The sequence below is a fragment of the Schistocerca nitens genome, chromosome 4 (assembly GCF_023898315.1).
Source record: "Schistocerca nitens isolate TAMUIC-IGC-003100 chromosome 4, iqSchNite1.1, whole genome shotgun sequence".
Taxonomy (NCBI): Eukaryota; Metazoa; Arthropoda; class Insecta; order Orthoptera; family Acrididae; genus Schistocerca; species Schistocerca nitens.
In genome coordinates, this window is record NC_064617.1 from 264,915,497 (window position 1) to 264,940,622 (window position 25,126).

Consider the following 25,126-nt stretch of genomic DNA (forward strand, 5'->3'; position numbering starts at 1 on the left):
CGTGCGTGTGGGGGATGTTGTTTCTGGGCACGAAACCTCGTTCTGATATGGCTTTCAAATTAGTGAAAAATCGAACAGCCGCCATTACGTTCTACTGTCTAGGAAAGCATATAGTCAGTGGATCAGCAATAACGTCGTATGGGCAGGCTAGTTACAATAGTGAGACGATACTGGGTATCAACATTTAGTAATGAACCATTCAATTTCATTCAGGCACGCTATAGACAAATTTTGTTCACTTTCTGAAACGGTTTGAAATAATTAAGTAAGCAAGCAACGCCAAAAGGGTGAGAAGGGTAATCGGCTAGATATACAATATAAAAGAGGCAGTAACATACATTAAGTATTCATGCTCCACATATTCTCATAATTTGAACTTTAGACACTAATTTACTACATTTTCACTAACACCATTGGGCCTACATTAGCATACCAAATTTACCAGACTATTTGACATATGCATACGCATTAGGGAGGAGAAAGGTGAAACCTGTGTACGAAATTCGTGGTTTAGTTTCTCTTCATTTCAATTAATCCCTTCAAGCCAAAATTCCTTCAGTAATTCCACACTCGATTTCCATCCATTCTTGTTGTTGTTGTGGTCTTCAGTCCTGAGACTGGTTTGATGCAGCTCTCCATGCTACCCTATCCTGTGCAAGCTTCTTCATCTCCCAGTACTTACTGCAACCCACATCCTTCTGAATCTGCTTAGTGTATTCATCTCTTGGTCTCCCTCTACGATTTTTACCCTCCACGCTGCCCTCCGATGCTAAATTTGTGATCCCTTGATGCCTCAGAACATGTCCTACGAAACGGTTCCTCCTTTTTGTCAAGTTGTGCCACATACTCCTCTTCTCCCCAATTCTATTCAATACCACCTCATTAGTTATGTGATCTACCCATCTAATCTTCAGCATTCTTCTGTAGCACCACATTTCGAAAGATTTCTATTCTCTTCTTGTCCAAACTATTTTCTTCTCCCTTCACTACCTGAATAATTTCTATTATCTCATCATAAATTTCTTCAATTTCTGCATCGTCTGCAGAGCTAGTTGGCATATAAACTTGTACTACTGTAGTAGGCGTGGGCTTCGTGTCTGTCTTGGCCACAATAATGCGTTCACTATGCTGTTTGTAGTAGCTTACCCGCACTCCTATTTTTGTATTCATTATTAAACCTACTCCTGCATTACCCCTATTTGATTTTGTGTTTATAACCCTGTATTCACCTGACCAAAAGTCTTGTTCCTACTGCCACCGAACTTCACTAATTCCCACTATATCTAACTTTAACCTATCCATTTCCCTTTTCAAATTTTCTAATCTACTTGCCCGGTTAAGGGATCTGACATTCCACGCTCCGGTCCGTAGAACGCCAGTTTTCTTTTTCCTGATAACGACGTCCTCTTGAGTAGTCCCCGCCCGGAGATCCGAATGGGGGACTATTTTACCTCCGGAATATTTTACCCAAGAGGACGCCATCATCATTTATCCATACAGTAAAGCTGCATGCCCTCGGGAAAAATTACGGCCGTAGTTTCCCCTTGCTTTCAGCCGTTCGCAGTACCAGCACAGCAAGGCCGTTTTGGTTAATGTTGCAAGGCCAGGTCAGTCAATCATCCAGACTGTTGCCCCTGCAACTACTGAAAAGGCTGCTGCCCCTCTTCAGGAACCACACGTTTGTCTGGCCTCTCAACAGATACCCCTCCGTTGTGGTTGCACCTACGGTACGGCCATCTGTATCGCTGAGGCACGCAAGCCTCCCCACCAACGGCAAGGTCCATGGTTCATGGGGAAGGTTCCATCCATATTCAAGGCCAAATATGGTAGCTCCTCAGTAATGATATAAACGTCGATGAGAGGTTCAAATATAATCTTTTAAGTAGATGTTTTTCTTACAGCAGGTCACAGTCAAGAATGGGTCAGCATTATCCAGATATGTAATCAACAAAGTGCAGGCGACACATGGAGTTATGTGATAACGAAACAACAGAGCTTTTAAGTGTCGCAGTCTGAAATGGAGCCACAAACATACGTATAAGATTCTGAAACCCTTAAGGGGAAAATTGTGGAAACAACAGAGGCTACTAAACTGTCTGATATGGAGCCAATGGTCGTGATGATTTAAGCTAATGCGGGTCATGAATGGGCGATGCGTGTATGTCACGTGCTTGGTAATTGCCTGCAGCATCGACGTCGTATGTGGCCCTACTGACTTGAAGCAGAATACATAGCCTTCTGTGGTATGTTCACTATGGAGGTTGTCTCTGTTTGTCAAATGTGGAGAATTACTCGTTACAAGAGCTTACAGAACAACATTTAAAGCCTTGTGCAGCAAAATGTAGCACACGGAACGGCGAACGGATGTATATACAAAAATTTTCGAACAGCCGTCATACGAACTGAAGGAAATCTGTGATCGTGGTTAAAAACATCCTCCTCCACCTCCTCCTCCTCCTCGTCATCATCATCATCATAATCATCATCATCATCATCAGCTATGTGCTACGGTAGCATGTATTTTGCGTCTTCATTTCCTGCGATCCACTGCTTCCATCTTAATGCCAGTGTATGGGCTGTCATCCATTACATCATCCTGCATCTGAAATCCTTTCCTCTCTCGTCTCCTCTCTCCTTCCAAATACCCCTCTAAAACTGCTTTTTATAAGAATCGCCTTCTTTGTTTATGTATATCCACTCTAGTTTCCTTTTCTTATTTTTGTTGCATCCAGTAATTGTCTTTGCTCTCCCACGCTTCTCAGTACCTCCTCATTTCTTCAAACTATCTATCCAACTTACTGTTTTCATCTTTCGCCATGTCCACATCCCAAAAGCCTCTAGCCTTTCTCTGCCTTTGTGCCTCATTGTCTATATTTCAACACCGTATAAGAGGACACTCCATGAAAAATATTTTATCAATCTTTTCCTCAAATCTTGTCGATTTTTCTGCAGAAAAATCTTCTTTTCTTACAGAGTTCCTCTTCCAGCTTTCCTATCCTGATTTTACTTTTTGTGCTGCTCTTCCATTCGGTTTCTATCCTGCTTCCTACATTCGTACATATTGTAGTATTTCTCCAATCAGCTTTTTATTTGCCCTTTTATTTCCTTCCAGTGTCATTACTTTTTTTTTTTAATGAAGTCCATATATCTTTCATTCAGCTTCAGTGGTACCCACTACAACCTGTAACTATTTTTCATCTGTTGCTAGAAGCACCATATCTGTAATATTCAAGCCGAACGGAGTGGCCGAGCGGTTCTAGGCGCTACAGTCTGGAACCGCGCGACCGCTACGGTCGCAGTTTCGAATCCTGCCGCGGGCATGGATGTGTGTGATGTCCTTAGGTTAGGTTTAAGCAGTTCTAAGTTCTAGGGGACCGATGACCTCAGCAGTTAAGTCCCATAGTGCTCAGAGCCATTTGAACCTGTAGTATTCAAACACAATATTTTCACCTTCTCATTGTCTAGTGGGCAGCAGTCACTGCTTTTACTTAAATACAGGTTGAAAGTACTAGGAGACAGACAGGTAAACTAACTCGTTCAAAACTGGTCAAGGCTCTCGACAAAGAATTTTCCACACAATAGAAATTGAGAAGATGATGTTGTATCGTGTGGAAGAAGGTCCCTCAACAAGCTGCCATTAACTCCGTGAAATGCACGCTTGGAAGAGTATTATGTCTAGAGTACTTGCGGAACGGGAATTACACTGTGATAATAAACTACATGTACAAGCAGGGGGGGGGGGGGGGGGGGGAGCAAATGATAGTAAGCCCAGAGCCCAGTTTTGTCGATGGATTATCCCGTGTAGTAGTAGAGACCCACACTTCTTGACTTTTTGCACCGTGTGATGATCACGGATGAGGCAACATCCAATCGTGATGTTGGTATCGGCTGCCACATTATCCATGTCCGGAGTGATGAAAATCATTAAGTCACAAACGTCCCCTATCACCTGTAACGATTGTCTATCGACTTGAGTGCTGTAACTGTACAGCACCACCTAATAGAACCGTAATTTATCCATTTTACTGTTTGTTGAGCTCCCAGGCTGTGAATTATATTACTTTACGAAACACTGAGATCAGCCACTCTTTTATGTATTTTTATTCACTTCAATATGCGTTCCAGGATTTTGCCCATTTTCAAAACATACTGTTTTACATTTTTATTTACCCAGACATGGTTCGACACCTATGTGTCTGAGGGTTCAATTTATTTCTGTACCACACAAAGTTCTTGGTCGTTTATCTATTGTAGACCAGAATACTAAAACATCTGCATTTTCTTTAGTTTGTTTCAATTTATCACCTGAAAATTAGATTGTTAGTGAAAAATGGGCTTTTATAGGTCGGCGTTTTTGTGCCCATTTTTATTGTTTTGACAACAGGTCGCCTGCATATAGTCACGAAGAAATTTTCTTATTTTTGAAATACTTTTTCGTGGTCAGTGTTTGTGTGCGTCGCTGTACTTACATGTTCCGTCCTGATGTGTATCTCTGGTGGACATCTCTTTCTACTGCTATTGTATACACTATTTTCCACAACTTTTTAGTATTTCACTTTCAAATCATTTCTCTTTACGTGAATTTTCACACAATGAGATTTGAGCAACGACTTACGTCTCTAGACCCATTGAGAGGTGCAGAGTTTATTGTCACCGCTCACTTGTTCATAATTTTGCTTCTGTTCAATGTGGCACTATCTTTGAATGTTTAGTGAAAACTACTGTGGCGTGTCTGCTGGGGGAGAACGTAAGTGATGTGGAATGTGTGTTTGCGTGTGTGTGTGTGTGTGGGGGGGGGGGGGGGGGGTAACGAGAGAGAGAGAGACAGAGAGCTAGAAAATTGGTGGAGATGGGTTTGAGAAGCAGACGGTTTTGGATTTTTGAGGGTGTTTGCTTACTATGTATTATGTGGGAAGTGTTCCAAACTGTGTTTTGTTTTGCACTATTGTATTTTCATCCAAGACTTTCTTTCCTTGTGTCACTGCTTTCTGTATATGGTAGTTCACCTCTATTGTGAGTTATGGGTAGAGACTATTGGTTTCTCTGGCGATATTAACATCAGTCTCAGTTTTGGTAGGTTGGCGGTTCTTTTGTGTGAGATGATCTGCAAAATTCGAGTGTGCACTGTCACTGTTAAAGGTTGTGATGTGTTCGGAATACTTAGTTTTAAAATTTCTGCATGTTTGATCGGCGTAGACAGATTAACTAACAGATTCCTGCTTTGATAAATTTGTATGTGGAGATGTTCTTTGTGTTTACATTTTTCTGTACTGTGTTGTATGTGCATAAACATATATGTAGTCCTTGTTCCTTCAAAATGTTTTTCACCTTGTGGAGATTTTTTTTGCTGCATGTTAGTATGTGCCACGCTGTGGTCTTTGTAAAGTGTTCCAGGTTGACTGTGTTCGGTGTCCTTGGCTCTTTGTTGTGAGCGGTAATTTACTCACGATTTGTTCCTGTTTAAATTGATTTCTTTTATTTTGTTGTTCAGTGTGTTTATTATTTTTGTGTTGTACCCATTCTCTCTGTCTATCTGGTGTATTGCATTTACTTCCTGTCCAGTGGAGTTCAGGTAAGCCTTTGTAGCATCTATCTGAAACTTGGGAGCTTGTTTGTCTGTCCATGAATGGAATGGGGAATCGTTGTGGTGGTTGTACGTGTAGCTGTAGAATTCCTGAGTATTCCAAAATTGTAGTTGTTGTTGATGCTGTATGTGGTTATGTGCCGGTCGGGGTGCCCGAGCGGTTCTAGGCGCTACAGTCTGGAGCCGCGTGACCGCTAGAGTCGCAGGTTCGAATCCTACCTCGGGCATGGATGTGTGTGATATCCTTAGGTTGGTTAGGTTTAAGTAGTTCTAAGTTCTAGGGGACTGATGACCTTAGAAGTTAAGTCCCGTAGTGCTCAGAGCCATTTTTTGATTATGTCTACGATATTAAGTTTCGTGTTTGCTTCTGTCTTAGTGGTGAACTTTATTTTAGGGTGTGTCTACGTCACTGTGTAGTTGTATTACCTGAATGTCTGTTTGTATCTACCAAACAAATATTGTTGTCCACATAACAGTACCAGTGTATAACTTTGTGTTGTTTTGGACCTATAATTTCATCCATTATTATGTTTTCCGTGCGGTTTGGAAGCTGCAGCTGCCATTCTATTGCTTCAACTTTCCGCACTTGTAAGCATGGAACAGACACTTTTTTTAAATGATGTACAAAACAGCGCAGGTTCCGCTTACTACATCACTGTTTGACCCACCTGATATCACATTTATAGATTTTTCGCTATGAAGTTAGCGGTGTGTGAAACTCGAACAGAAACTGAACAGCAACAGGTTGGTGCGCTCCTTGCTGCCTATCATATTTCACAGCAGGCAACAGTGATAGATTAGAGACTACGATAAAACTGTGTGAATCATTATAATGACAGCATTGAAACCGATGGTAGTAAGTTTTTACATTTGCCATCAACTTAAATTGTTGCAGTAAGGTGATAGAAGCTACTAATATCGGATGACTAAAGAAGATGCAGGTTGCTGAAGGGAACTGTAGGGAAAAGGAATTTATAGCAGTAGTTGACCATAAGGCAACGGCCTTGCCGCAGTGGATCACCGTAGTTAAGCGCTGTGGGGCGTGGCCGGCACTTGGATGGGTGACCATCGAGGCTGCCATGCGTTGTTGCAATTTTTCGGGGTGCACTCAGCCTCGTGATGCCAATTGAGGAGCTACTCAACCGAATAGTAGCGGCTCCGGTCACAGAAAACCATCATAACGACCGGGAGAGCAGTCTGCTGACCACATGCCCCTCCTATCTGCATCCTCTACTGAGGATGACACGGCGGTCGGATGTTCCCGATGGGCCACTTGGGGCATAAAGACAGAGTGCTGCTTTAGTTGACCATAAAAAGAAGAAATCGATTGATAGGGCACATGTGAGGCATCAAGGAATCGTAAACCTTGTAAGTGGTGGAATAGGGGAGGGGAGGGCATAATATTGATGAACACCACGGACTGACTACAGTATGCAGCTGGAAACGGATGTGGGTTGCAGCAGCTATGCTTACGTGAAGAGACATGCACAAGATATAGTGTGAAGAGTTATGTCATACAGTCTTCAGACTGAAAGTCACGACAGAAAGAAACTACATTCCGATTAAAATTACCTGATGGTTGACGTCTGTCACTTGTCGCTACAACGTTGCCACATCTGCTGCCGGCTACTGCTCGGTTATAGGCGACACACAAACAAGGTGGATCATTTCACAAACGCTGTTCACGTGTAACGCCAAGCAATGTTGGAAGCGGCCGTGGCGGGGTACGACTGAAATGGGAGAGGCTCCATCGAGAGCTGATTTTAAGTTGCCAATGACTTAACTGCGGGAAACGACTGGTTTTGCACCCTTGAATTTAAACGCATGTCTTAAACTAACCACAACCTCATAACGTGCAATGTATACGAGAAAACGCCGATCAACATTCTGCGGCAGAACTAAAACGATGATCGCATTGTTCACGGCGTTTAAGGCTAAACCTCTACGAACAAATTCAAGACAGAAAAATTTCATAATATGTTTGTTTGCATAGCCATCTTTCGCAGCAAAATTTCAGTTTTAACGGCAAAAGAAAACTGTAATTTCCCGCTGTCTTTGGTTACCTGAAACTTTCCTCCAACTGGCTACACGGGATGCTGCATTACCGTCGATGAACAGTTCTTGTTCACACTTGTATTGTATTGTATTGGAGACCTAGAAACGACGACGGAGAGGCTTCGTCCCTGGCGTAGCCGTCGGTGGTTCACAACCCGACAACAGGCTACAGCAGTTCACTCACCCCACCGCCGCCCCACACCGAACCCAGGGTTACTGTGCAGTTCGGCCGCTTATGGACACCCCCGGGAACGTCTCACACCAGACGAGTGTAATTCCAATGTTTTGTGTGGTAGAGTAATTATGGTGTACGCGTACGTGGAGAAAGTGTTTGTGCAAAAATCGCCGACATAGTGTAACTGAGGCGGAATAAGGGGAACCAGTCCGCATTCGCCGAGGCAGATGGAAAACCGCCTTAAAAACCATCCACAGACTGGCCGGCTCACCGGACTTCGACACTAATCCGCCGGGCGGATTCGTGCCGGGGAGCGGCACGCCTTCCCGCTCCGAAAGCAGTGCACGGCTAACCCGACGGCTAACCAGGCGGGCTTGTTCGCACTTGGTTGCAGATTATAGACGACACGAAAAAAGAATGGTAGAAATAAAAACGAGATACAATAAAAATATCAACTCCATGATGAAAACAGCGTGGCGAAGGATTAGAATAAAAAATTACATTTAAACCAGTTAACTGAATAATACAGATAATCAAAGTCTTTTGATTCGATGTAGAAAAATAAAAAAAAAATCGCTGCGTTTGACGAAATTCGGACCTTCGACCTTCTACATGTTAGAGTTATACGCTATCTACCACGCTTTGCTATTACACTGCAAAACGGCTCTTGTATTTATGATGCTGATGTCCCAGTCGCAAAGGTTAATTAACAGCCTTCAAAATTTCGGCTTCACGCCATGTCGTGCTAAGCTTATCTGATGGTAGCCGATCTCTTTGATTATAATAACTGTATAAATGACGCTGAATCGCATTTTCTGCGGATTTATCCATTAGTGTTTGGCTAGTGCTGTGAATGTAAGTGTGTATATCGTTAGCATCGGTGTGTGGGTGTGGGTGTGGGTGTGGGGGGGGGGGTACTTTAGTGTGGTTACCATGTATGATAAAATTCAAAATAAAAGGACTGCATCCAGGATTCGGGATCCGAACGCATCGGGAAGGAAAGCCGGACAAAGAACTATAAGTGAATTAATTGCTGTGACAATTTGGCAGCGGCGAACGGTTCGGGCGTGACTTTGAGCGCTCTGAGTGTGGGAAACCAGCTGCAACGCACGAAGCGGTTGACGTCAGATCACCGAAGTTACGCACTGTCGGGCTGTGCTAGCACTTAGATGGCTGACCGTCGAGGCTGCCGAGCGCTGTTGGTAAGCGGGGTGCACTCAGCCCTTGTGAGGCAAATTGAGGAGCTACTTGACTAAGAAATAGCGGTTCCGCTCACGAACTGACAACGGCTGGGAGAGGGGTGTGCTGACCACATGACCCTCCATATCAGCATTCAGTGACGCCTATAGACTGAGGATGACACGGCGGCCGGTCGGTACCATTAGGGTGATCCGAGTCCTGGCCGCCCCCGTAGCTGAGTGGTAGCCGACACGGTAACTCAGCGTTTTCTGTAATAAAAAAACTGAGTTAATGGAACAACGACGAACTGAAATGGGTGTCTTGCGACGTCCGCCCCGAGCAGATACAACGAACAAAATGAGATTTTTTTTTTAAAAAAGGAAGTGGTCAGCGTGAAAGAATGTCAGTCCTAAGGGCCCGGGTACGATTCCTGGTTGGGTCGGAGATTTTTCTCCGCTCAGGGACTGTGTGTTGTCCTAATCATCATCATTTCATCCCCATCGACGCGCAAGTCGCTGAAGTGGCGTCAAGTCGAAAGACTTGCACCCGGCAAACGGTCTACCCGACGGGAGGCCCTAGTCACACGACATTTATTCATCCGAGTCCTGTTCGAACGCAGAGTAGTTTTTTTAGTTTACAAATAATCATTTCCGGGAGTTAGATCCAATATGAAATCACCTAATTTAGGGTACGCTACCATCTACATAAATTTGATCCTAAGCGTTTGCGACACACACAACACTATTTTCTTTCTTTTGTAATTTTTTTATGCGTTCTCATAATTTTGCGCTAAGTGAGGCTGTTGTTTTTTATTTATTTTATTGCATCCTTACAGATTTGGTCGATAAGCGTATTTTGTAGTGATGCTGGCTGCAGCGTAGCGCGCACCAAATAACTACCTGTAGCAGTGAAAATGATTCCCATTTTACTTGGAGACGTTGTCCAATAGGCCAGGCGATAACGCGACCTTTGCGACGATGGAAATGCGAATTTCCAACGATTGTCGCGGCTCAGGCCCATGGCAGCCGCCTTTGTGAGCGCGGCGCGGGCTTAGTGCGGCACTAGATGTGAACAGCCTGAAAGCGAAAGCGGGAGCAGGCAGTTACTTGCGGCGGCAGCGCGAGTGGGGCGAGCACTCACCGACGTCGGCGTGGGTGGCGTTCTGCGCGACGGCGCAGAAGCGGATCACGTACTTGTCGTTGACGGAGGCGGGCACCATGTGGAGGCGCCCCGACGCGTTGATCGTGCCCAGCAGCTTCTGGTTCAGCTGGTCCGAGCCGCGCAGCCGGAAGCAAACCAGGCCCAGCTGCCGAAACAAGCCACAGCTCACCACCACGCCCTCAACATCAGAAGTTGGTAGCGTTAACACATGTATGCAATATCTTACCAAAACTATCCGGACATCCGTATCTAAAGAAGAATTGACCACTAGATGTGACGAGAGGCGGACATGCCAACAAACAAAAACAAGGCGTGGAGTGTTGTTTTGTCAGTAGAGAATGTCAGCAGAATGTGTCGGTCAGGTCAGGAGACCTCACTGTGTTCCAACGTAGACTAGTCGTTGGAGGTCACTTCTGTAACAAATCTGTCAGGGACAAAATGGCTCTGAGCACTATGCGACTTAACATCTGAGGTGATCAGTACCCTAGAACTTAGAACTACTGAAACCTATCGAACCTAAGGACATCACACATATCCATGCCCGAGGCAGGATTCGAACCTGCGACCGTAGCGGTCGCGCGGTTCCAAACTGAAGCGCCTAGAACCGCTTGGCCACACCGGCCGGCCGTCAGGGACATTTCAAACACTCTAAAGTTGCCCAAGAGTACTGTTGGTGATGTGATTCTGAAGTGCAAGGGCGAAGAAACAGCTATAGTTAAACCAAGACCATATGATGATATTTGGTTTGTGGGGCGCTCAACTACGCGGTTATCAGCCGTTGCTCAGCCCAAACTCGCCACTTTCATGTATGATGAAAACTAAGAGCAGGCAGACGCGCAGACCTCAAGTACCGACTGAGAGTAGCAGTAAAAAGTTGCATCAAATCAGCAGAAGGACTCACTTGCGAGTTTCAAAGTGCCAGCAGGAGTCCATCTGGCACAGTGAGTGGGCGTAGTAAGTTGAAAAGAATGGGGTAGAATGGTCGAACAGCTCCTCGTAAGCCGCACTTCCCTTTCTATAGCCACTGCTAGCCGACAGTTGAGGTGGTGTAAAGCGCGACTCCAGCAGACATTGGATAAACGGGAACAAGCGATTTGCAGTGACGAGGGTTGCCCAGAAAATAATGCACCGCATTTTTTTCTTTAACAATTCTTTATTGAACAAAATGAGAATTACACACACGAAAGAATGGTATTTTATCTACACACCCTATTTTTGCAAATAATCTCCATCCCATTCTATGGTCTTCCTCCAGCGCGTAACAAGGTACCAATCCTTGTCCTGGTGGCGGAGCCAGTGCTTCACTGTGTGCTGATTGACAGATGCAGCGCCAATTGCCGAGTCGTAATGCGTCTGTCCTCGCGCATGACAACATCAGCTCGCTGCAGCATGACAGGTGTGACAGCCATGGATGCTCTCCCCGACAGCTGCAAATCGTGGAGCTCCACCGGATCGCCTTCTGATGACGTTATCCTCCGTGCCCAGCGACTAATTGTGCTTCTGTCGACAGCAGATGCTCCATAGACTTTGTGAATATTCCCTACAGTTTGTTTCCCTGCAGTGAGAAATTCAATGACGCCACGTTGCTTGTAACGTACATCACCTACAGACGCCGTTTTCAAACAGTCCTGCAGCTACGCTATCTGTCGGAAGTGACGGAAACTTGGCGCGCTCACTCAGGAGACTTCAAATAATACAGACGTTACGTTTCGCATTCGTTGCATTGTTCTCGGCTGAGAAAACAAATGCAGTGCATTACTTTCTGCGCAACCCTCTTATATCCTGCGGCAAATAGCCTCGTAGTGTCAACAGTGAAGTACAGATGAAGGTAGCATTACGGTAAAGCGGTGATTTCGTAGTTAAGGTGTGGTGGTCCCCTTATGGCGCGTAAGAAAACCCTAAATGCCCAGCGATGTGAACACAATTTGCAGCATTGTGTTCTGCGCACAATAGAGGAACAGTTCGGTGACAATGGTTGTGTCAGCATGACGTTGTACCTTGTCATAAAACATCTGTGGCGCAATGGGTTGTAAAAAGAAACATTCCTAAAATAAACTAGTCTGCCCACAGTCTTGACCTGAACCCAATGGAACACCTTTGCGATCATTTAGAACGTCGGCTTCGTTCAAGACCACAGAATGCAACATCACTGCCGTCTCTGTTTTCGGCTCTTGAGGAAGAATGTCCTGCAGTTCCTCCACAGACATTCAGACACCTCATTAAAAGCTGTCTTAATGGCGAATGGTGGATACACCCCATAGTAATGTCCACTAATAGATGTGCGAATGCATTTTATCAGACATTGTACAGTCTTAGCGTGCTTTGCAGAGGATACTCCATACGGCTACTTGCCACTTTCTAATCATTCCTATTAACGCCCTTCCTCCAAATATTCGACGAAGACCACAAAATCGCTTTATATTTTGGCTTAATGACGTCATTAACAATGAAATTTGACATTGCCGTATATGAGTACACGATCTAATTTAAAATAAAAAATATTTTTTTTGTTCTCAAATGTCTTAAATGCATCTTGTTACGAAAGCAGCACATCAAGTCTTCATCCACCTCCCATTGTGATCACTTCAGATCAAACCGAATTCATTTCGAGAAAGCACGACAAGCGCTGGATGGCGACTTGATGTGATACTTTCGTAACAAGATACTGGTTGGGATAACGGCTCATTAGAGCTGAAACCAGTCAGTTGTCATAAATACCCAAATGCGATCATAACATCTGAGAATAAAGAAATACTCCTCAAACGCACATCGAGTTACGTGCCTCAGTGTTAATAAAATTAACTCGTATTCGAAAAGAAGTCGTTTCCAGTCCCCGATCGGTTATCCATACTTGGGTTTTCCATAATGTTCCAAAAACTGCTTAAGACGAATGCTGGGGTGAGTCCTTTGAAATGACACGATCGATTTCCAGTCCCACCCTTCCTCAATCTGACCTCCTGCTCCGACTGCAGTGACCTCATACAGACGATAAAGACCGTAGGCAGTGGCAACCACGTTGATGGCCTCTGTCTTGAATTTCGGAAGGCATTCGCTAAAGATCTGTACTTCCACGCAGTAAATAAAATACAAGCTTGCGGAATTTCGGACCAACTGTGTTGTAGGACGGTGGACATGCGCTCAGGCTAGATACATTCATAAGTACATGAATTAGTCCTTTTTGCAAAGATATATCAATAGGAGAAAGAATAAATGAGGCACTAAGGACTATAAGGGCCCAAAGAAGAGAAACTAACTTTCGACAGAAATAGATGTTTGCGAAAATAAATGTTGCAAACAAACCACCAGTCTCAAAGGTCTGAAGAGATTTTTTTTAATTTTTTAATTTTTTTTAAGAGAGTCTCAACATCCTATATTTCCTACGACAAAATGACGTAACCCCTTGATGTTATATTAATTAATATCTAGAATTATATTTATTGTTGATGTTAATTCATAAAATTTCCATACACTGGCTAGTCACATAGAGTCTTTTGACAGTTGTAAAGATTGTAATTAATTTGACACTAGAATCAGAACATTATCATCTTTTGCATTAAGCATATTCTGTGGCTTGAGGTCCAGATAAAAACAGCCGGTACCTTACGATTACGATTCACTACTTCTACGCACATGATTTAGACACTAATGTATGTGGCCAATCTTAGATAACTATTTTGAGCTGTGCAGAACAATAAAATTATGTTTTGTGCTTTATGCCCTCTTGGAAATTAATACCCAAGAAATCGGCGAGATCGCTTTTCACGAATGTTCACATATACAGTGTATGCCTACAAATATAGATAAAGCTGGTTCACCATAAGGTCAAAATATGTTTGGAACATGCAGAAATGTTAAAATGTCAAGAGCGATGATGGTGTGCTTATGCCTTTATGGTTCTCAGGGATTTTTGTTGAAGACGTTAAATAGTTTTGTACAAATAGACTGGTTTTAAACTTCAAAAAACATAGTTCATCCAGTTCTGCACTGGTAAAAGTACCTTACTTCCAAATAATCTATTGTAGCAACAATAAATAATAGAATGATAGAAACTGCTAAGTCCTCGAGTGTGCACACTGAACAAGACTTAAACTCGAAATTATTTCGTTGAGATGCCAAAAATATTTGGATCAGCTATTTTTGGCATCAGAATAATTCCCAACTATGCGAACATAGAAACCAGTAAGTTAATATATTTTGCATTTTTTATTCACCATTGTTGTATGGAATCATAATGTGGGGTAACCCATTAGGTAGGCAAAATGAATTTATTATACAAAAGAAAGTAACTACAATTATGTGTGAGACATCTGCTTAAGTTAATGAGAATATTAACGATAGCCTCAGAGTACAGTTATTAACGAAAAACTTAAATATGTTAATTTTATAAAGTTATCTACAGTCATGTCTTCACTAAATTTTGTAACATATACGTAGAAACTCGTGTAAAGTTAAATGCCTTCGTCGAAAGCTGTGTAAATGGTTAGACTCTTTACTTAGAATTGTAGTATATCTGCTATTCTTCCTCGCACTTGGCGGGAAAAGACGTTGTACTAGTCAGTCTTGTGGAGTCAGTAGTAATAGAGAGACATGTATCGAATGCTGTAAGAGAGAGACGTGACTGTGCAGTGGTAGGGGTTTGAATTTCTGTGAAAGGTGGCTTATCATTATGGAACAGTTGGCTTTAGGAAAATCTTATTATTTTCGAGCAGGAGTTGCCTTTATAATCCAAACTGAACTTTGTAGGTAATTTCTTCCTATTCACAAAGCTTGTGTATCATACTCCGTAACCGAGCGAGGTGGCGCAGTGGTTAGCACACTGGACTCACATTCGGGAGGACGACGGCTCAATCGCGCGTCCGGCCATCCTGAATTAGGTTTTCTGTGATTTCCCTAAATCGCTACAGGCAAATGCCGGGATGGTTCCTTTGAAAGGGCTAGGCCAATGTCCTTCCCTAATCCGATGAGACACATGACCTCGCTATGTGGTCTCCTCCCCCAAACAATCCAACCCAACCCATAATCCGAAGAAGATGACGGAACGATTATAAAACCAGTTAAGTAGCAGGTTTTATAATGTATCACAGAGGAAAGGATTCAGTTTTACGTAAACTAATAAATATCTGTATAGCTGACACGTCATTGGAAATGAAATCCCTATTGGAAGAGCATGCCACAAAAGTCAGATTCCAGGCGGAGAGTTACTCGAAGAAACATAAGTAAATGCAGTTCCCTCACTCTCATTCGTTCGATTACTGAATATAATTCGTCACTATGGGAACCTTACAACGAAGGTTCTTCTGGCTCATCATTTGCGAATGGAGCAGCGTAAGGGGAAATGATAATGTTGTCTGAAGTATCCTCCACCACACGTGACAAGATGGCATGCCAAGTGCAGATATTGAGGTGGGTATAGAACGTCGCCTTTCTTCCAACAATTCGCATGTAGGATATCGAAATACTGTATATCCTTAATGTAGTCGTACATATAGTGGCGTGGCCGTTTTATAATCCACACTAGCTGACAATCCCGGCACTTCCCGGGTATTCATTTTGCCAATTTTCTATTAGAAACGAAACTTTGTAAGTACTCCTGCAGTAGATTCGGAGTGAGCTGAGATCCTAGACAGTTTCCGGACGCTGGGCGCAGCCACTTTGTGTGTCGACAACGTGATTTTGTAAATGTCCCTACGACAACACCTCTTCATGGTTCTGTCGACAGCTATTGTTGTCGCCTGCAGACGTCAGCGCTTCGTCGTTGAAAGCTGTCAAAAGCGCTGCCAGGTGTCACGGATTTCCTTAAGTTTACTCGATTTTAGGAGTACCTTAATGATAAAGAGTAATATTAAAACTTCATGCCGGATGCGGAATTTTTTCTCAGACAGCAGCGTTTATGACGTGATATCTCTTGAACAAATGTCGTACAGTGATGTAAATTATGTATGTACATTCAGTGGCATGTGTGGATACTGTCTGAAAATATGTTGCAAATGGTGTTAGTAGCAAAGATGTAATAAATTTGAAAGTCGCGCATGACGCGACAGTTTTTCACGCACCTCACAGCTTGTGACGTCATGTCTCCTTTACTATGTTTGGTACCATGATATGATTTTTTTGGTAAATTTATCGGTGTATGTTGATACTGCCTGCGAAATTTGTAGCGAATAGAGCTCGTAGCACAAAAGTAATAAATTTAAAAGTTATGCACGATGAGGCAGTTTTTCACAGATATCGTTGTTTATGACGTCATATCTACTGAACTGTGATAGGCAGGTGGTTCTTACCCCAAAGCGAGCCGGCCGCTGGTGACCGAGCGGTTCTAGGCGCTTCAGTCTGGAACCGCGCGACCGCTACGGTCACAGGTTCGAATCCTGCCTCGGGCATGGATGTGTGTGATGTCCTTAGATTAGTTAGGTTTAAGTAGTTCTAAGTTTTAGGGGACTGATGACCTGAATGTTAAGTCTCATAGTGCTCAGAGCCATTTGAACCATTTTTACCCCACAGCGACTTTTACCATACAGTAAGCGATAAGTGTACCAAGTCTGGTGGAAATAGGTGTAGTGGTTTACAAGATGTGGAAAACACAAACACTCATTCATACATATACATACATAAATACCTGTAGTTTTGTGATATGTATGTATATATGACCTTATGGAAATCCATGGCACAGTGTTCATAAAAGCCTTGGTTCAGCGGGACTATCTTATTCGAATAAAACATATTGTGGTTAGAGTCAACCAAACACCGCGATTCATTGGCAGAGCACTTAGAAGGCGAAACAGGTCTACTAAAGAGACTGCTTACACCACACTTGTCCGCCATATTCTGGAGTATTGGTGTGCGGTGTGGGATCCTCATCAGGTGGGACTGACGGATGACATCGAAAAGTTCAAAGAAGAGCAGCTCGTTTTGTATTATCGCGAAATACGGGAGATAGTGCCACAGACACGATACGTGAATTGGAGTGGCAATCATTAAAACAAAGGTGTTTTTCGTTGCGACGGGATCTTCTCATGAAATTTCAATCACCAGTTTTCTCCTCCGATTGCGAAGACATTGGTTCAAATGGCTCTGAGCACTATGGGACTCAACTGCTGAGGTCATTAGTCCCCTAGAACTTAGAACTAGTTAAACCTAACTAACCTAAGGACATCACAAACATCCATGCCCGAGGCAGGATTCGAACCTGCGACCGTAGCGGTCTTGCGGTTCCAGACTGCAGTGCCTTTAACCGCACGTGCACTTCGGCCGGCTGCGAAAACATTCTGTTGGCACCCACCTACATAGGGAGAAATGATCATCACGATAAAATAAGAGAAATCAGGGCTCCCACGGAAAAACGTAAGTGCACGTTTTTCCGCGCGCAGTTCGAGAGTGGAACGGTAGAGAAAGACAGCTTGAAGGTTGTTCATTGAAGACTGTGCCAGGCACTTTATTGTGAACATCAGATTAATCACGTAGTTGTAGATGTAGATTTGTTATTTTTGGCCGGTTCTGGCTACATGATCATTAACTAGTGCCACATACATACATATGCTAAGGCATGTATAAATGCAATGCCAACCGCAATAACTTTGGATTATATTGTAACAATAACAAGTTCCTCACACCTATCGCCAAACGGAAGAAATATGATAGGAACCCTGTGCTTTTCACATGCCACCGTTTTATGGATGCAACATGAACATTTGGATAATGGGGAAAACGCCGCCGCCTGCCTTGTCCAACAACGTGTTGGTAACAGAGACCGCCTATAACAAAGCGCGGATTGTGAGGTGGGCAGACAGGCCACAGTGATGATGTGATGTGAGTCGTCAGTTTAATCCTGGAAACCCACAACCATTCAGCAGCTATCTTCTCACTATGAGGTACAAATGCTGTCACTCCTTAAGTGTACCACTTAATACGGTACGTCACAGCTATTAATGCTGATGCACAATAACATCAATTTGTCGCTTGGAACCTGGAAACGGGTCGCGGCACCGATAAATCGGAGTGCACTTCTATGCACGCCAATTACTAAGGCGAATCTTTCTGCTTGTCTACAGTGCCCAGTAAAAGCCGGTGGTGGAGGTATTCCCATGAGGCGAATGCACAAACGAGATGAAACGATAATTCTGACAGTAAACGACAGAGGAACCTACAAATCAATCACAAGCATCCGTTTGTTGGTCTACAGGACCAAGCAAGTAACCTGTATATTTAGCAAGCCAAAACACCAAACCGTTGCTCTCACATTATGTTGGAATTGCTTAGCGAAAATTTTGCGGAGATGAGGGAGACTATCCACGATACGTGACTACGGTCTTAATGAGTACACCAAGGTCGCCACTGGGGAAGATGCACTTGCCTTTGGACCAACTTCGATTAACCTCTGTGAACTGTGGACAACGGTTGGGCAGTCATCTATCAGGGTGACTGCCCAACAGGTTCAGTATCTCTTGAGTCCCCGTACCATGACGCTTCTCTGCCGGCATCAGCACGAAGAGGGGAAGCGAACACTGTGATTAAATGTGTTTAATTCAGTTCTTCATGACTACATCATACCACAGCTAATACCACAGAGGTGAATTAAAGACAAGTGGACAACATTTAGAGTAAACAGGATCTCAGACAGTGATGTGTGTTGTGTTTCAGGGGAGGATCCAAACGCTATTATTGTTAAAAACTTACGACAAGCATTTCGTTGGATCATGCATCAACAGTCGTTAGGATTGCCATTTGAAAGTGCTTTCTTTTCTCGAAGGACGTCATCCCCGCCCACCAAAACTGTACCTTAATTCTTTTTCCGTATGTAAACACTAATTCATTGTTAAGTAATATGTCGAAGCAACAGAAGATGTTCCACTTCTTATGTGCTCTGAGGCGACAATAATCATGGGATACCTCCTGATATAGTGTCGGCTCCTCTTTTGCCCGGCGTAGTACAGCAGTTCAACGTGGCGTGGACTCAACATGTCGTTGGAAGTTCCCTGCAGGAATACTGAGCATGCTGCCTCTATAGGTGTCCATAACAACGAAACTGTTGGCAGTACAGGATTTTGTGCACGAACTGACTTTTAAATTACGTCCTATAAATGTTCGATGGTATTCATGTCGGGCGATCTGAGTGGCCAAATCATTTGTTCGAAATGTCCAGAATGTTCTCCAAATCAATCGCGAACAGTTGTGGACTGGTGACATGGTGCATTGTCATTAATAAAAATTCCATTGTTGTTTGGTTACAAATAGTCTCCAAGTATCCGAACATAACCATTTCCACGTAGGCTTTCCCGGCTTAATAAGTCTTGAAACATTTCGGGTTTGCTGCCGGATCCTAAAATTAACTTGACTCGATATTTCGGCGATCCAACTGGTCGCCATCTTCAGGAGAATGCTGCTGCTGATGATGAGTCCCGCTGAGAACTGACGCCAGGTTGCAAATCGACGTCCTATATAGGCCACCGTTCAGTACACGGTGCATGCGCCGCCCATCACGGTTGCTGCCCTCCAAGGCAGGGAGGTGGCGCCGCCCTTAGTAGAAAACTGAACGTTCAATTTTGATGCGGGATAATACAGGATTTCACGCTTTGTTAAGATGAAACCCATTGTCTCTTTTGATTAATTTATCCGCCAACCTAATTTCAATGACCTCTTTATAGACACTGTTCCAAAAACCATTTAAAGGAATTTTAACATTGAGAGTGTGTTCCGTCCACCTTCTAAGATTAGGGCACTACTTGGATCTGTGAAAGATGATTTGGGGCTTGAGAAACCCGGCGTATACAAAATTCCGTGTCAATGTGGGAAGGCTTACATTGGCCATTCGATTCGCACAGTTCATGACAGGTGTGTGGAACATCGCCGTCATACGATGCTACAACAGCCGGAAAAATCGGCAGTAGCAGAACACTGCTTAAATGACGGACACGGTATGAAATTTGATGAAACTGTGGTACTTGCCAACGTTTCCGGATTTTGGAACAGTGTCTATAAAGAGGCGATTGAAATTAGGTTGGCGGATAATTTAATTAAAAGAGACAATGGGTTTCCGCTTAGCAAGACGTGGAATCATGTATTATCTCGCATCAAAATTGAACGCTCTTCGGTGCGGCCCTGAGTGCGATATATCGTTGCCGCCAATGTTCTACTAAGGGCGGCGCCACTTCCCTGTCTTGAAGGACAGCAACCGTGATGGGCGGCGAATGGTCCGTGTACTGAACGGTGGCCTATATAGGTCGTCGATTTGGAGCCTGGCGTCAGTTCTCAGCGGGACTCATCAGCAGCAGCATTCTTCTGAAGATGGCGACCAGTTGGATCGCCGAAATATCGAGTCAAGTTAATTTTAGGATCCGGCAGCAAACCCGAAGAGACTTTCACAACCAATTCTAGTCAACGATCGGTTCTGTTTGTAACGTTCCCTGGCAGCACACACATTGTCTAATTTTGCATAAAGGACGTTGGTTATTATTGTAATATTTTCTGTAATAATATTCTCGATGTATATATGATTGTAATATTTCTATACTCATAATGTAATTACGAAATATGTTAATATCTGCGATGAAAAAATGTAAAATATAGCCACATAGGAAAATAATGTTGTAAGATTACAAAGAGATATTAATAATCAGCAATAGTATAAATAGCACCACATAATGTGCATTCTTCGTCGTCTTCCTCGAGAGCTGAGAGAGAGAGGAACCTGTGACGTAGCATTATATGCATGAGTAGACTTCTTTTGTCTCTATATGTCTTTAGCCGCCATTCAAATGGTTCAAATGGCTCTGAGCACTATGGGACTTAACATCTATGGTCATCAGTCCCCTAGAACTTAGAACTACTTAAACCTAACTAACCTAAGGACAGCACACAACACCCAGCCATCACGAGGCAGAGAAAATCCCTGACCCCGCCGGGAATCGAACCCGGGAACCCGGGCGTGGGTAGCCGCCATTAGAGGAGAAATTATAAAGGTGTGTAATTTTAATTATTGTTGTGGTCTAAATACATTATAATTTATCAAAATTGTGTATTACTAAAGTAAATTAGCTTGCCCATGTCATCTATAATATTTCTTTAAAGAATTTTCAGCACTTTTAGCGATTATCGTTGGTGTTGCTGGGCTGTGCCGCGACCGAACGATTTGCAGCGACGGCACATTTAAAAAATTGTTCCGCTATAAAATTAACCAAACCCGTAAATCTGGAGCAGGTAAAATTAGCAGTGAATTACGAAATATTTTTCTTTTACAGCGATCCTGAGGCTGACTGAATTTATTACTGGTTTTACATTTGTGCATTCATAGGCGGATAAAATTAACGTTGAAGTTGTTAATCTGTTGGTTCTTTCAATTTCTAAAGCAAATAACTTAAACGTATAGTGCAGTGTGTTTTGTCAATGATAATTAAACGTTCAGGTCGGCTTGGCAATATTTAACCACTTTATGCTAACAGAGACAGTATTGTGTTCCATAGCTAACGCCGGGAAAGAATTCAGTAAATATTTAAAAACCCACTGCATTTAGAAAATGTGCCAAGGCCGAAATACGTAAATTATTTAATTTAAATAATTTTCAAAGTCATAAATGTTATTAATCAGTTAGTTTGAATTTATCAGCATGAGAGGGTTGCTGAAGTTCACGTAATTTTAAATGTGCTTAATTCTGTCTAAATGAATTTGTATTACCACACGTAAAAAAAAGGGTTCTACAACAAAGTTCGTACTGAAAGAGTAAATAACAAAAATATTTAAAGCCATTTCTTCCCCATTTTCATCCGTTCATTTTACATAATAAATAAATAATATATATATATATATATATATATATATATATATATATATATATATATATATATATATATATATATTATTAAAAGTTGGGCCAGCTGGCCAATTCCATTCCATGTAATCACGGGCGACACACTTACGGAGCCATCATTAGCTTGCACAGCGCTTTGTTGATAACTTGGGTGCATGGCTTTGTGGGGCGTCACACCACACTCGAACCCTACCCTCAGCTCTTACCAACTGAAATCGGGATTCAACTGACCGGCCAACGTTTCCTAGTCGTCTAGGGTCCAACCGATATGGCAACGAGCCCTGGACAGGCGCTGCAGGCGATGTCGTGCTGTCAGCAAAGGCACTCGCGTCGATCGTCTGCTTCCAGTGCACATTAACACTACATTTCGCAACACTGTCCTAACGATACGTTCTTCGCACGATTTCTGCGGTTATTTAGTCTGTTAGCACTGACAACTCTATGCGAACGCCGCTGCTGTCGGTTGTCAAGTGAAGGCCGTCGGCCACTGCACTGTCCGTAAGTGAAAGGTAATGCCTGAAATCTGTTGTTTCCGACACACTCTTAACACTATGGATATCCGAATATTGAATCACCTAACGATTTCTGAAATGGAACATCCCATGCGTCTTGCTCCGACTAACATTCCGCATTTAAAGTCTGTTAACTCCTGTCTTGTGGCCATAATCATGTCGGAGACATTTTCACATGAATCACCTGAGTACAAATAACAGCTCTGCCAATGTGTTGCCCTTTTATATCTTGTGTACGTGATATTAACGCCACCCGTGTGTGTGCATATTGTTATCCCATCATGTCTGTCGTCTCAGTGTATAGACCGCGGCTAGATGGTTTAGACTCACTCTACATGTGTATCAGCACGAGAAACAGCCCGAGTTACACTACATACTATGGAATGGGTGTTATCGGAAAGGACCTGAATGCAGAAAAATGTGAGCATGTTGACTGTCGTGTAAGTAAAATAGTCATTACGAGCCATCAAATTTCAGCACTATAGTTCTAACATAAGCGCCAGTAAATAGTGTACACCTGGTTTCTGAACAGTTTCAAATCGAGCACCTCGACCATCATGCCATGCAACCGATTAAAATTCTATCGTCAATATAAGCCGAAGTGCAGAATCTAGTGTATGACTGGTTGTGTAATTCCTTTTAGGCAGCGGTCATCCTCTGGTTTTGTGTTCTCAGTGTTTTAGAGACTTTGATGTGCAATAACCAGTGGCATTAGTGTCATGTTCATCACGGGATGCAGCTGAACCACATTGCACAGTATTCTCCACCACTTTTAAGGTCTCGTAATACTAACAAAATCAAGTGTGCAATTCAATGTTTACTATTAATGTATTGCGGTAAGCTTTAGCGTATAAAGGGGCGAAAAAAATCTTACTACAGTGTAACAGAACCACAAATCGTACGGTCATAGTGTCGGGATTTTTCCTCTGCGTTAAGGATGCGTTTCGTTAGCTCTGCAGATAACCTGTTTGTTATGTTTTAGGGCGCAAAAAACAACTATTGTCATACACGCCCATATCAGAACCGTAGAACACGAAGATCGATTTCATATTCCATTATAATGTATCACTTTTGCTGCCGTATAGCTCTCACTGGCATCTGTTATCTGTACGTATTTCACTAGTGTCACCTTAGCGAACGGAAAAGGCGTATGTCTCCAAAGAAACGTAAATACTCTTCATGGATTAGACTTTAAGCGCATTGAGACTACTGCTTACAAGACAGCAATCTATGTTCGTGGGACATATGATCAGCATTTCGTAAATCCTTCCGGCCGTCACTGCCATTAGATGAATCCTAATGGATGCAGGTAGCTCCTCATTTGGCCTCACTAGGCACCTGGAAAAAATCTGAGGAGGTATCGGCAATCGAGCTCGAGCTTCGACGGCAGAGACACTACACATTCTACTCCGCATCCGATCCAATAATGCTGTAAGGTGGACATGCCATTTTGATTTTGTAAGTTATCGATGTGCGCGTCAGAGAGGGAGTAAGTTACGGTACTGTTAATCAATCTTTGGTCTTGTCGTGGCAGTCTTTGCGACTGCGCAGTGTGACATATTCTTAGTTGAAGTGCAGTAAGTGATGGACGTATTCAGTAGCGCTGTGTTGACTTGTGATTGTATCTGTACGATGAAGAAAGATTTATTGTAAAAGACAGCAAGGTGAATATGATGTATATATTGAAAGGCGAAAGTAATATAAACTTTGGCTAGTGGTTTTTTATTTTATTTTTATTTTTAAGAGAAGAAGTTTGAGGGAAGACTGTAACAATGCGAACCTAATTTGTGGAAACGATTACTGACATCTAGATAACGTTGTTCACTTGCTCAGAGCTGAGGGAAAGACCAGCCTACTTCCTTGAATCATGCATTAACATTTGAAATGATTAAGCTGTTTCGATTTTTATAGAAATTCTCTGTTAACATTATGCCCTATTCAAATCATTGTTCACTTTATTAAGCATAGTATTGTTCAGACTAATGTTATGCGTGAAGATCACGCGAAGTTTGGTTCAAATGGTTCAAATGGCTCTTAGCACTATGGGACGTAACTGCTGAGGTCATGAGTCCCCTAGAACTTAGAACTACTTAAACCTAACTAACTTAAGGACATCACACACATCCATGCCCGAGGCAGGATTCGAACCTGCGACCGTAGCGGTAGCGCGGTTCCAGACTGTAGCGCCTAGAACCGCTCGGCCACACCGGCCGGCCCGCGAAGTTTGGATATAGTTTGTAAATTCTATTTAGAAATAGAAATCTGGCTTAGCCGCTGCCTGCTTGCTATTTGCTGTTGTGCTTTCGTGAAATCTACAGCAGTGTTGTCAAGACGCGAGGTAAGTGGGACGTATGATTAGGGCCATATAACTGTTTTACTTCAGTTGCGCATTTGACATAAAGAGAAGTTGTACTCAGATCAATTACAGTTCAGTTCAATTAAAATTTTGTTTAGCCAAAGGTTAGCACACGAGTTTAAGTCGGATAACAATTTGTAAATACGTAGCTTCGGTAATATGTAGATCTTCTTAAAGTGAGAGATAAAGTTGCGCTAAATTTCATAGATAAATAAACATAGTGGGGAGGTTACAAGGCAACAGTTAACATGAACTGTATTCGTTCGATTTCAGGGTTTCACTACGGGAATTTACACAAAATCAT

At 42.9% G+C, this 25,126-nt stretch overlaps 1 protein-coding gene across 1 annotated transcript in view; it reads right to left on the minus strand.

Moving 5' to 3' along the window:
• LOC126251646 (tyrosine decarboxylase-like) overlaps window positions 1-25,126 on the minus strand; it is a 176,991-nt gene that overhangs the window by 23,566 nt on the left and 128,299 nt on the right. Inside the window, exon 7 of the mRNA XM_049952199.1 lies at window positions 10,134-10,299. Within this exon, the coding sequence (XP_049808156.1) occupies window positions 10,134-10,299 (166 nt within the window). The remainder of the gene's footprint in view (window positions 1-10,133; window positions 10,300-25,126) is intronic.